This window comes from Thermobia domestica, chromosome 4, assembly GCF_964235325.1.
Source record: "Thermobia domestica chromosome 4, izTheDome1.hap1.1, whole genome shotgun sequence".
Classification (NCBI taxonomy): domain Eukaryota; kingdom Metazoa; phylum Arthropoda; class Insecta; order Zygentoma; family Lepismatidae; genus Thermobia; species Thermobia domestica.
In genome coordinates, this window is record NC_137457.1 from 11,666,342 (window position 1) to 11,680,801 (window position 14,460).

General features: G+C 30.5%; 1 protein-coding gene and 1 long non-coding RNA gene across 4 annotated transcripts in view; both read left to right on the forward strand.

Moving 5' to 3' along the window:
* The window catches only part of LOC145683717 (uncharacterized), a 163,699-nt gene that overhangs the window by 134,213 nt on the left and 15,026 nt on the right, over positions 1–14,460 (forward strand). For 2 of the 3 annotated variants that reach the window (XM_081755180.1, XM_081755181.1), the window contains one exon: positions 3,723–3,946. The exons of the other annotated variant lie outside the window; for it this stretch is intronic. In XM_081755180.1, the coding sequence (XP_081611306.1) occupies positions 3,723–3,931 (209 nt within the window). In that variant the 3' untranslated portion in view covers positions 3,932–3,946. Of the gene's footprint in view, positions 1–3,722; positions 3,947–14,460 lie in introns of those variants that run through there. 3 annotated transcript variants of the gene reach the window in all.
* On the forward strand, positions 4,573–13,463 carry LOC145683718 (uncharacterized). Its single transcript, XR_014131165.1, has 3 exons — positions 4,573–4,670; positions 6,842–6,889; positions 13,323–13,463. It is a non-coding gene; the product is annotated as an uncharacterized LOC145683718 (long non-coding RNA).

The following is a 14,460-nucleotide window of genomic DNA, read 5'->3' on the forward strand; positions in this document are numbered from 1 at the left end:
TAATGTAAAAAAACACAACATTTATGTTCATATTCTTACGCTTTAAATATGACAAACATGACAAAAGGTACTACTGTGTCCGTCCAATAAATTCTATTTGAAATATTTCCAAACAATTAGTACTGACTAAATTCTACTATTAATAATCCTAGGCAACATCAAGAATATACGAACCTTTATTTAGAAAGTAATTTTACCAGAACAAGAATGTTTACTTATTGGGAGGAAAATATAAAAAATTAATTTAAAACCCTGAAATGTTTATTTTATACATTCTAAAATTTCTTAAAGCACATTTTTCTTTCATGATTCTACGATTTACTACGTAAAGTACTAGCTTACGCATTTTTAAAGCTTTAATTAAAAATAATTGAACATGTATGGAAAATTTGCAATGAATTGTAGATCATAATGAAATCCTTATTTCTAAATTTAACATTTCAAATAATCTGAACTCATTTTGTTTGCGTTATGGTGCTGTTAGATATTAATATCTTTGGATACCAAACTGGCAAAATGTTTGTGTATCACAGACATAATAGTTAACATTGTGACATTTTGATTAACACATATATATACATTTTGGTTAATATAGTATATTATATTGGTTAATATAGTATAGATGACAATATATTAAATATTCCCTTATATTACGAGAAAATCACAAACACAACAACGTATATAATACTGTAATATTTGACTCAATAAAAGATTACTTGCTTGTAATATATAGTAAAATATTTATTTTGTAAAAAAAAAAGACAAGTGGTACTCTTTTACATGGAAAGGTCAGAATTTCGAATATACGTATTAACAAAACTGAAGACAAATTCTTTTATTTATAGAAACTTTCAAGGGAAGGTTCTTGTAGATATATATTTTCGCTTACAACTATCTCCAAAATCGTAAATTGCTTATTGTTTACCAAGCCTTTGTTTCTTTATCGGTAATTTCCGAAACGAAAATTTCCAGTCAGACTTAATAAAGCACAAAGTGAATCCAGCGAAGAATGCCAGGTTTTGTAACAGTTTGTATTTTGATTCTTGATGTAGATGATAAGATTGCTTGTAATATTTTCAATGCGAAGTTTATATTGCATACACTAAAGTATCAAATATAAAAGCCAAATTAAATAAATCATGTTTAAACTCTAGTTTGTACCAAATATTCATTTGAGCACCATTACCTAATAGTTACAAAATAAAATATTAATTAATTGCACGACACTTGCCGAAATATAACAACAACTAAATCTTGTATCTAAATTATAATCAGGACTAATAATTTAAGAAAATAGTAATTATGATTGGAATGGCCAATAAAAACAACCTTTATTTGTTAAAATAGTTAAATAACTGTCGTCTTGAATGTAAGAGTAAAATAGTAGTTCTATATATTATTTAAATTACATTGCAGAGGTTTTATTAAAAATATTATGAAATAGTTTAAAATATATAAATGTCATTCCTATAAAGGATTGTAATGGGTGAAAATGCCTTGAAGAAAGACTAATTTGAAATTTCGAAAATTTTTAATCGATGTAATTTTATTTTCGCGGTTTTTCAGTTCTATGTTAAAAGCACATATTTTTCTATGTTTATGCTTAGTAACAGAAAGCATTTTTATGTTCAAGAATAATAAAGAGTATAAATTTAGTTCCATTATAGAATGAAAATTCCACACATTTCATTTCACCTTATGTTTGATATTTAGGAGAAAATTCTATTCTGATATTTTATGTACTGAACAGTAGAAAACAAAGTTTTTAATATAACAGTTTAACGTATCAGTTTAAAATATTTATTATACACATAGTAGATGTTCTAATCGTAGTTATTATAATAAAGATAAGTTCCAAGTTTGGACTTTTTAAGTAATACTTTACTTATAAATATTTTTAAAATAAGAATTAAATTCCAAATATTTTGTCCTCAATTTTCTTTGAGAAAGACAGAAAACTGGCTTGAAGCACCTTTACCAGACAAAACTATAGTACACAAACATACACATACACACCGAAGATTACTATATACAAGGTGTCTCAAAACAACACCGACAACGTTTGAGAGGTGATTCCTGACACCAAGATAAGATATAAAGTACGAACCAACTTATAGCACAAATGTTTCCGTTCGGAGTTATAGTCTGCCGAGAACATGAAAATTGAACTTTAAATATCCATAGGTCCAAAACTATGGGAACTACTTTAGTCGGGTCAAGACTTCACTTAGGAACTCCTATGTGCCCTATCCAAAAAAATCATATTTTAGAATCCTGCGGTACTTCCGTAACATTTTATGGAGGTAATTGGTGAGTACTTAAAATTACATGCCTGTAGCCAAACTCAGCGAAGTAACTTTTGCGAAGTAAGTCAACTACATTCTTCCACGACAAAGATGTTTTAAGGCGCCACAACTTGTTCAAGTTTACAGAGATCAACTGTCAGACGTGCCACTTCCTCCGGAGGCTATGCTAACGCGTTGGGGCACTTGAATACAGGCAGTACATTTCTACAATGAACACTTTCAAAAAATTAAACCTGTTGTTCATTCATTTCCATCAGAGTCTACTGTGTCAGTTGGCATTGCTCAGAGACTGTTCACTGACTCAAAAGTAGCGTGTGATATCGCAAACGTAGACAGCAATTTTGGTTGGCTACGTAAAAGCATTAAAAAGCTCTGGACGGCCTCTTCCGGAATCCATGGAAATCATAGAGGATGCAAAGAGATTGCTGCAAGGTGTGTGTGGAGATGTAGGAGAAAGGTTAGAAAGAAACCAAATGCAGTGCTGGAAAGAAACCCTGGTAACAGCAGCCTATTGGCAGTGTGTGAGATTCTAAGTAGTGAAGCAAGAACCCCCTGAAAATATTTCCCCCAAATACATCTGCTGTTGAAATGCGCTCTTGTTACCTCATATGATGTGGAGAGATCTGTCTGCATACAAGAATATTTTTTCGATCGCCAACAAAATTTTACTTCTGATCATTTCGAAATGCACCTTGTAACCCATTGTGTCACAACACACATTTGAACTGCAGGCCACATCCTTTGTAAGTATTTTATTTCAAATTAAAAATGTTCATTAGTGGAAATATTCTTTAATCTTAGCTCTGCTGGTGCTCTTTAAAAAAATAAAGGACTGCTTTTCCCTGCATGCACAAGAGATTTTTGACGTTATAATGCCGTATGCATTGTTTTTCTCGGGGCTTTCCTGTTCTCTCTAGTCTTCCTTCATTCGCGTCTTATTTTATTATCTTGCAATCAATGACGTCAGTGACGTATGGCTGTGTCAGCTATTCAAGCATTTCACTTCGTTGGGAGACTTGCATTAAGTAGGATAGAGTGTTGTAGATTTCCCTTTTTATTTTCATAATTCGTTTACATATTGCATACTCATACACGTGTTAATATTACGTTTTCATAAATATGTAGCATATGTAATATTACATATTTTTATATAATATTACATATTTGTTACATTCTAAGCATTTTGTTACATATTTATGTACATATTTAGGGTGCTGATATTACATAAAAATCCGGACTCTACTGTAAGTCTTCCATAAATTGAAATGTGATTCTCAAATGAATTTTATAGAACAAAAATAAGGAATTAGAATTTTACAGAATTTAAAAACCATAGGGTTTTTTCCGTTTTATATTATTTTAAGCAATAGAATAACATGTCTTAAAATACTATTTTTCTTTCAACATACATCACAGATAAAGAGACAAAACCTGAAGAGGAAGGTACCACAGAGGAACCAGAAGAAAATTCTCCAAGTATAGATGATCAAACAACCGAGGTTACATTACAGCAATTAGCACTTTCATTATCTGAGAACGAAACTAATGAGTCGACCACTAATGAAAAGAACAAGATAAAGGAAAACGAATCATCTGAAGCAATACTCAATAAAACCAAAATGTAAGGGAGTGAATAAAAGAAAAGCTAATGTGCAAAGTGTAATCAGCAATACAATAAATGAAACATCGTAGAAGAGCCAGATAAGGAGACGATTGGATATAATGAAAAGTCAGAAATAGATAATGATATGAGAAAGAATACGACTAATGTAGACGTCGTAAAAGAATTGAATAGCATTGTACCAAATGAAGGCAAAGCTACTACATCAAATATAAAGCAACAGATAGTAGTCAATGGACATAAAATTTCAGCAATCAATGAAGCAAAACACAAGAAACAAATAACGGAAAGTAGACCTTAAAAAGGGTAGAACATCCATTAACTTAATACCTGACATGAACAGTATTGAAGAAACGAAGGAGGAAGAAAATGCATTATTGGCAATTAATGAAAACATAGAAACGTCAGTAGGCAATTCAACAGATATCTCAGAGATCCCTTTGCCAAATTCCAATTCAGAAGAAACCAGTATTCCTGATCTAAATATGGAAACTTCAGTAAACAATTCACCCAATATTCCAGAGATCCTTTTGCCAGATTCCAATTTAAAAGAAACCGGTATTTTTGAACTAAAAATGGAAACATCAACCATAGAAATAGGTATGATGCCAATGGGATACACATATACAAATGGAATGTTACCCATCCAGCGTTGAAATGCAGGATTTCATACTCAAACACTTCAAATACCTCGTAAGAAACGCCAGTACTAGGCTTTTTCTCAAAGTTAAACCCGTTTCGTGGTAAGAAAATTAATCACACAATGAAAATTATAAAATGTAATTCAATTAACTTCTTCAATGTTTCACGACACTCACTATTGCATGCTATTCTTCTTCTTTTAATTTTTAAAAATAACACATTTCTTATTTTGAAATAAAACTTAACAACTTAATAATTGTATCATGTTGATATATAATTACGTACATATTAATTGGGAAACTTTTTAAATTATTAATCAACATTCTGTCACTCCAACGTGTTAAATTATCATTATCTATTACACGCATTCATTTATCTTTTCTTAATTGTTCACCTAAAGTTATGGTGTCAAAAGGCACGAAATGTAATTTTTGTTGGAGTAGCAGCAAAGTTATGGAAAGTTATATTTCCTGTATTAAATTAACCCTTACACACTATTTTTCTAGCTTTGTACTTTTTCACATACACTATACAATCTTTCCTAATATATAATTTTACGAACTTATCTCTATATTTGAATGACTACTTTATTATTGCATTATTAAAAGAGGACACTATATGACGTATATACAGAAATAACCAGGTCCTCAAATTGCCTCTTTTTGATTGGGGAACAATTTTTATGTAAGGTACTTTACTACATTAGTATAACTTCTCACCTCCTTACTCAAATTCAGGTCAAATTAAATGTGTTATGAAATATTTTTCAGGAGCAAGCTACCGTGTATAAAGTTTCATTTACTGTTGACGAAAAACTATATATAGTTCCTGACTTAAATACAACGTTAAATTTCCGTTCCTGTTAAGTTTCGAAATTACTTAATTCATAATATAATATAAATAAAAGTTTTAAATTTAACTCAAAAATTTTTATACAAAATATAAATGCATTTATTAAGAATAATTCTTAAATATATTTCATTAATCTAAGCAACAGTCTTCCATAAATAGAATCTAAGGTTTCGACCACTGTTCCACTGTATCATCGGCTAAGTGAATTTTTTAAGATACAAATCCAGTGCTCAGGTTCATCAATCAGTTTTAGGCTTCTCTTCTGCACTTTGCCTGATTTAGTTTTGACACTTGTTGATCCTGTTAGATAGCAAACATGATGAGCAGAAACACTTGAAAATTTTGCAGAACTTTTAGATGTCAACGAAGCAAAACTTTGTTTCAAGCTAATTCTTCGCCTTTCTTTTACTCAAAACCTCAATTTAAATGTTTAGGCTTTCTTTAAAAAAAAATGTGACTTAGCACTATAAAATCAAAATGAATTATTTATTTTGTGTCTTTCTAAAAATGAGTATTGATTTGTTATATACAAGAGTGCAATTTTCGTATATATTTTTTACATTTAGTTTGTTTTTCTCAATCAACTCACACAGAAAAATAATATAACTACTATGTAGAATATGTTGTAAACAAATAGTAGAATTTTCACTATTATAAATAGATGGATCGTTCTTGACAATATAGTTTGTATTTGAGTTGCATTATTATTTTTTCTTGTCCCCAAATAAAGCACAAATCTTTGTCTGAAACATATTCATTTTGTTCAGTTGCGTATTATTTTGAAAAGCTTATAAAAACAGATTCCATTCTTGTTTTGATTATTAACTCTCTTGTTTCTAACGTGCACAAAATATATTATAAAGATGAAACTCACGAACACTAACATGTGTGAGCATGTGTGTAATTTATACTTGTAATTTTAAAATTATGTGGATTTAAAGTAATATTCATAACACATAATGTTTTTAATTAATTAAATGTAGGGGAATTGTATTCAGGATAATTGAACATTAATGAATCAAAAGTATAATGTACAAAATGTATTATTTTTAACATTATTTTCTCGTAAACTTTTATTAAATACATAATATTAATTGAACATTAATAAACAAAAACTACCATGTAAATTGAAATTATTTTTAATATTATTTCCTTTTAGGCTTTGATTAATTACATAATACAGTATTAAACTATATGAGGCACGATACTATTAAACCTAATAATCTTATACAGAATGCAAAGCATGAACAATTTTGTTAACCTACAGTTAGGCTATCATGAATAATATTCAATGCCATCACTAAATATTTTTAAATACACGAAATAGCACTAAAAATATTTCCTGAACTTTTCCTAATACTTAAAAATTTAAATGATCATAATAATTTGCATTTAGCACAAACATATAATATTTTTCCAGTGTTACAGCGAAGACGACCTGGTTTATTAAAGGGATTGTTCTCAAGACGTAAGTGTCAATTAATAACAAACGTATAATAAAAATAATTTATTTTTAAACATTTAAAATGTTAATATTTTTATAAAAATTTTTCATAGTTTTTATTAAAAGATCACTATTATAATCTTCAATATTTTATTCATGTAACTAGAAATATACAGATTCTTATTTCAGTTGATTATAAACTATGGAATAAATCTTACAATTTAGATATACAGCTCTAGTTGAATAGAATTTATAAATGATCTTCTAGTGTAGGTGTCTTTTTTAAATATTATCTCAAACAGACACAAAACCTGTACTCACCTTCAGCAACCTAATACGTTTCAAGTTTTTGCCACCATTTCGAGCAGAGTTCTTTAAACAATCTACACTTTTTCATTCTGTTCGTTTTTACATGCAATTCTTCGTAGCGACTATGTCTGTTAACTTCCTCACAAAAGGGGCCGTGATAATAAACTCATATGAAGTATTCATGTACTTCATAATTTTGAAACAATTTAACTGAATAATGGATAATGTCATATTCTTTATTTGCCGAATATTACTCATTTAATGGAAATACAATTAAACGTAGAACATCTTTATGTTATCTTTATTCGTAAGAAACAAATTTATATTAACAATCCTATCCATGCAAATGATGTTCTCTGGCCCTGCTATTGAAAAAGTGAAAGAATACTATTAGTGTTATAAGTGCAATGATTCATTTTTGCTTCCTACTTGTTTCCAATTTCTATTAGGTTTTTTAACTTTATTAAACTATGGTGTTCATTTTTACATCTCTAACCCATTCTTCGCTGACGTAGCATATAAGCAACACTTAATAGGGTTTGTCTTTTTTTTTACTCAATTTTAATATATCTCTTACAAACATATTGTTGCTTCAAGTAGGGTTTGGACATTATGTTCTTGAAGTAACAATTTTCAATATATGCCAGAGTCTTTGGAATTGTTCTTTTTAAAATAGTAGCTTTGAGGTCAGCGTCCAGTGATTTTTGTATTTCGAATCTGGCAACACGGTCTACGTTTGACTACAAGTGTCTCGTGTTACTCAGTTCTTTAGTTGTTGTTATGTTGGTAGTAAGTCAAAATGTGCACTTTACGTTTACCATGTTCATGCGATATGCAAAATATTTGTGGTGTACCATATATGCAACGTCAGCGAAATATGGTTTATAAAATTCAGTCTAATAGTCAATATGGGAGCTGTTGTCCTACTTGACAACCTATAGAATACGCATTCGTGGGTGAAAATGATGGCCAATTTTTGTCAACTTGATTGATGTAGCAGTGGTAAATGGATGAAAGCTTCGCAGATAATACATGAAGATGAAACAATATTGATAGTTTTTTCGCCGATCAATAGCACGTGACTTGCTGAACTCAACAATTCTGATGACTGGAAGTGCCAGGCCGATTCTGTTCTGTATCTTCACTAGCTGGCGTTGTTCAACATTTTGGGGGGAGATTGACAAGGAGAAATGATGAAGATACTTAAAATGCTACAGCGAAACAAGATTTAAATGTACATTTCGTGTTGTTCTCTAGCACCAGAAGTGTGTAGAAGATATCCGAATACATAATCAGTAAATAGATGGTTCTTAGTTTGCGTATTACCTTCATGATAATATCTTTATCTACTTATATAATGCATGTTTTGAACATTATTGAATAGAACATTAAGCTAACATTATCCAGAAAAGTACATATTATATACAAGGAATAAAAGTGAGGAGGAAGGCAGGTGGACGTCGATCCACTACTCCAAAAATATATATAGTGTCCCCCACTTGATAGAGTTGTTACAATGGGCAAACATAGGCACGTGGGACACCGTGACGTCAAGATTGTGTGTATTTGCTTTCATAACTTTAGTTCAAATAATATACACGGTTAATAAAATCAATAAATTTTACTACCTCATTAAGGTAAAGTTGCATATATGCAACGCCCCGTTTATCTAATCATCCTTGTATATTGATGCATTTTTTTTCATTCCTCTAATATATGAGGTTATAGAAACAACATATGTAAAATTGAGCCATTTTCCGAAGTGGATAAAATTGCGCGAAAAATGGACTAGCTAGGTGTGATGCTTGATCTTTGAATATTTATATTACGAATTTACTTCGTGCATCTTGTGGCCTGGATATTTATCTGAGAAAACTTTTTCTTCTTTGTCTATTTACTATTTTAAATAGAGAGAAAGTTCAACTTATCCTATACTGGAATTATGTAACGAAATTTGTCAATTGATAATGTTTACCATTTGAACTTTCAGTAATAACGTTATGTCAGTTATCCTTACATTAGTTGTCTGTAAACTTAATGGCAAATATTCATCTGTAGGTTACTTTTAATAATTAATTGATAAAAACGGTATTCCTATTTAAAATTAGCAGCAGTAAAATCTGGTAAGTTACAACGTTTTCCGTATCAAAACATTTTTTAAAAAATAATTTCAGCTATACAGAACAGCATACCAAGTATAATCTTCTATTTCTTCTAAAATCACGAAAGAACCCCGGTGGACTTGGCATGTTCTCAATTCAGATCTTCAATTGTTCCAAACATAAAGAAAATTGTTATTTTACCTAATATTCATGTGTTGCAACACTATTGATTGCAGTGTATTCTCCAATTTCATTCGCCATGTATGTTGAACTTCCTTCTGTCGTGTCGGTCTAGGATACCGCCATTTTCACTACTGCAGTCAGCATTACAGTAATCATCATCACATAATCTAAACCAAGAAATTTTGTCATCTGTTTAACTTCTTCTTCTAATAGTCCTTCACTTATGCAGTATTGTTCCCCTTTCTTCTTAGTATATTCAATAGCGCACTTCCATGCCTCCTGCATAATTGAATTAAAAGCTCCCGAAACTAATCGTGTTAGTCGACTAATGGATAAAGTTCACGGATTTTTTTGCTGTTACTTTACCCTTGACTTGGCTCCATACATGTTCAAGTGGATTTAAGTCGGGATGATGGGGTGACAATGGGAGTACTGTAAAACCATTTCTTTGCTGGATTTGATCGATTTCAGAAACTTCCTTTGGGATGTACTGTTTCACTAACTCTGACCATTCTGATCTTGTGTCTTTTCCAAACGCAATATTCTTCCTTCTCAATCACTCTTGGATATCCCGTTTCAAGGAGTTCGTAGTTGGTCATTTATTATGGTCTGTTTATTGCGGTACGGAGCTTTGTCTAGCATAATAATACTTTCCGGTGGCAACCCCGGAACTACTTATGTTGTAATCCATTTGTAAATTTCCATTTTGTGTTTATTCATTTCATGATGGTAGTCTCCAGTGCTAGACGTTGTATTGTAGATGAGTAGCGCACCAGGAATAAAATTGCCCTCATGGATAACTATTCGAGAATGACAACTATAGGTTCTTGAACCACACTTTCCATTTGTAAAATCTACGGACACCTTTAGGTCTTGCCCACACTTATGCAATGTGTAATGAGTATTGAGCCAGGTTTCATCAAGTTAGAAGAGATTCGGGACATTCCATGTGAAATCAACCAATGAAATGACAAAATCTAACCTGACGATCTTAGATTTTTTGTAAAAATTGGTGCACAGCTTTATTACAGTGGAAGATTAAAAAAATATTATCTATCTCATCCTGAAAGAGTCCCCATACGGGGTGTTCAAAAATGCCAAAAAAACATTTTTTCAGTTACAGTGATTATTGAAAATTCTCATAAAATGGTTAATATGTGCACTAGAGACGTGTAACAAACACCATTGGAAAGCTCAAAGATTGCTCTATATTCTGTATTGTATTAAAAAGATGAAAAATTAAAAATAACACTTCAAAAAGTCAAATTAAAATTTGAACTTTGAATTTCACAAAGAAATGTCCCTCTGATGTTTTTCAAACTTGTCCAGATGGTAGTTTCATAAATGTACTAAAACACCACAAAGTTGCAATTTGGACACTCAAAGATATCCGATTCAAAATGCAACATAAACCAAACATTGCACGATATTGATCATGTGAATATCTGGGATCAGATCGATAACCATTTGTCCGGAGCTATTTACCTGCAGCACCAAAGGAACTTATATTCAATTTCACTTGTTTCTTGATGTATTCATTTGAATTTACACAATCATCCACCTTTTGAGTTATTTAGAGAAGTATTACTTTTCCAAAAAGTCCTTAACCCAGCTCATTATTCTTGTTAGTCAGTATGGATGTTTCTAAATTTATGTTGACTACTTACTACATGTTATTTTCATTCCTTTGTTTCAGGATTGCTATTACAGAACATATTATGAAAGGGAGGGATATATATTACCTCCCTTCTACAATATATGTATCAAATGTGTTATGAAACACAGTGATACTACTCACAATCACTTCACACACTTTCAGCACAAACAGTTAGTCAATAAATTCTTTATCCTATTTCAAATATCCACTTCCACATATCTGCGACAGCAATCCTGAAACAAAGGAATGAAAATTACATGTATCAATGTAGCCAACATAAATTTAGGAACATCAATACTGACTAATGAGAATAATGACCTGTATTGAGTACTGTTCGGAAACGTAATACCTCTCTAAATAACTCGAAAGGTGGATAATTGTGTAAATTCGAATGAATACATCAAGAAACAAATGAAATTGAATATAAATTGCTTTGATGCTGCAGGTAAATAACTCCAGGCAAATGGTTATCAATCTGAACCCAGATATTCACATGATCAATATCGTGCAATGCTTGCTTTTAGTTGAATTTTGAATCGGATCTCATTGAGTGCCCAAAAGGCAACTTGGTGGTGTTTTACTACACATATGATACTACAATTTTGAAAAAATTCAAAGGGATATTTCTATACCAAATTTAAAATTCAAATCTTAATTTGAATTTTTGAAGCGTTAGTTTTTATTTTACAGTTTTTAATTATAGTACAAGCTGTAGAGCAGTTTTTAAGCTTTCGAATGGTATTTGTTTCACGTCTCTAGTTCACATACTAACCATTTTACTAGAATTTGTAATAATCACTGGAACTGAAAAATGCAATTTTTGACATTTTTGAACACCCTGTATGGAGACACTTTCAGGGGGAGAGGTAATATTTGGGTTTATTTCATCTCTCATTCTAATAAAGCTGTTCACCAATTTTTACACAAATCTGTGATGGTCAAGTCTGATGACTTGTTGATTTGACATGGAATGTCCCAGTCTTTTTTCGGTCTTATCGTTCTTTCTTAGAAAACAAAGACGTGGTCCTCGTTTGGCTATGATATCGGAACGTTCGATAAGAATATGTCGTTTATTTTTACACTTTTTAATGTGGAGCTCGTTGATAGGATAATTTTTCTTAAAGTTTCCTTACAACCTCTAAAATTGATGTCTTTCTTGCTGAATGTGTGCATATTTCGAAGTCTTGGCATTTCTTTTTCTTTTGTGTAATATTTATGAAACTGTGTTCTGCGTAATGTTCATGAATATCAATAACATGTTATGGCTATTTGATATCATATTCCTTTCATCCAAGTGTACCAAATGCTTGACATTCTGTATCATATTACAGCTGATCTTCTTCAAGATTATGTCCAATGCTTGTACCCCTTTCTAGAAATGGCCTTAAAGCTTTGACATTGCTGGAGGTAAATGTTTCCTTAAATAGGTACCTGACATTTTTTTTCTATTTTTCTACGATCTATTTGCTGATACATAAAGGAAATAATAAATTAAATGTACCCAACTTTCAGCAATAATTCCCATTTACACTTCTGCAATTAATACTGGGAACGAAATAAATTGGAACAAACGGAGCTTGCAAACCTTTACCCGAATTGTATTATAAAATATGAGAGAAAATGTTAATATAAGTTGTCCATTGCAAGTAATCTGTATTCAATGTGTATAATTAAAAAAATATAGTATTCGTATGTATGAAGCTTAGATTTGTAGATATTTCTGGATTATAAAATTTTGTGTTAATCTTATTTGCATCTAATGCTCGTGTGTACTTGAGCTAATTTCTCTTAGAAAGTTGAGTTAAACTAGATAGATTGTACAGGGTGAAGTATAGAATTAATAGGCGGCATATGGTTCAATCTGTTGTATTTTGCACAATTTCAACAAAGATTTTAGGATAACTAAATTTAATATTAATAATTCTAACTTTGGCCTGTCTATTTGATTTAGTGTGTGGACAAAAACGAGTTTATAAGTATTCATAGTTAACCACGTGTGTTGAAATAATACAATAATATTAATATAAACATTTAAATATATCAACTAAAAACCTTTTAATGTATATGAGTATGTTTTAATCCATGCCTAAGTTTTAATCCAAAAATTCTAATAATTGATTCTTATAATATAATTCTTCTCAAAATAAATTTTAATATAAATTGTTTTGTATATTCTCCAATTAAATTAAAATGTTTTTGTTGTAAGGGCCACAAAGAGAGAATGATGTGGGAGAAGCAAATCATGATCAGTTTTCAAAACAGTCATTGATTGATAAAGGCTACTCTGATGTCTCACAATCGCTTGATGCTGCACTCTGGTCAAGTTCACTTCTTTCAAACAATGCTACCAACAAATCTAATGCTAATCATAACACTACACATAATGACAATTTCCATAAGAAAACCAAGACTGAAAGAGAAACTACACCGAAACCCCATTGTAATAAAGGTTCAAAGGATTATAAGAAACCGACAACAAAACCAGGAAAATTCACAACTCAAAAGAATTCAAGGAACACCAACATATCAGAAACCTACCAAGATTCACTGCAGGATGGATCTAAACTGTTTGGTCTGTCGTCATCTACTGTTAAAAGGTTGAAGTATTCAAGGCAAAAATAGAATTAACAGGTGAGACATGGAAGAAAATTTCACTCTAAATTTGTAATTTTAATAATATTTCTTAAAAGTTCATATTAACAAATTATTATTAATACTGGCATTAGTTATTCATATTAGATAACACTAAAATAAAAATAGTACACATTTTTCTTTATTCCAATCTTCTAAAACCTGGAGTAAAATGTTAATAAATAAACTAAATGTAGTGAGAAAATAAGCCTATTAATTATCCAAAGATAAGGTATTTTGCATGATGCTTACATTCTTTAACATTTACTCTTCTTCATTATAATTTTTCATTATAATCTATGTATTCTGAAGTAGTTTAAAATAAACATTACTAAACTTACGATATGTATGTCACATCAAGATTATTTAAAAATAGTTTAACTACTAATAAATCCATCTTTGTAGACATTCAAACAAATGTAATTATATAATAATTATATCTAAAATTTAAATAGTTGTTTGAGTATCATATTTCAAGTTATTTTGTAAAAAACGCAAGAAATAAGTCTTTTAAGTCATGTGCATAGTACATGTCACATCTTTTGTATTTAAACCCCTATTTTAAATGGATAAATATAATTTCACTGCTTTTGATAACAGCAATATAAAGTAAAATTAAACATAAAATTATTGGACTGCAAAGTGACAAAAAGAGCTTGAAACGGCTGGAGTAATACGTTTATTTTTCTCAATTCTTCCACACTAAAATTCAC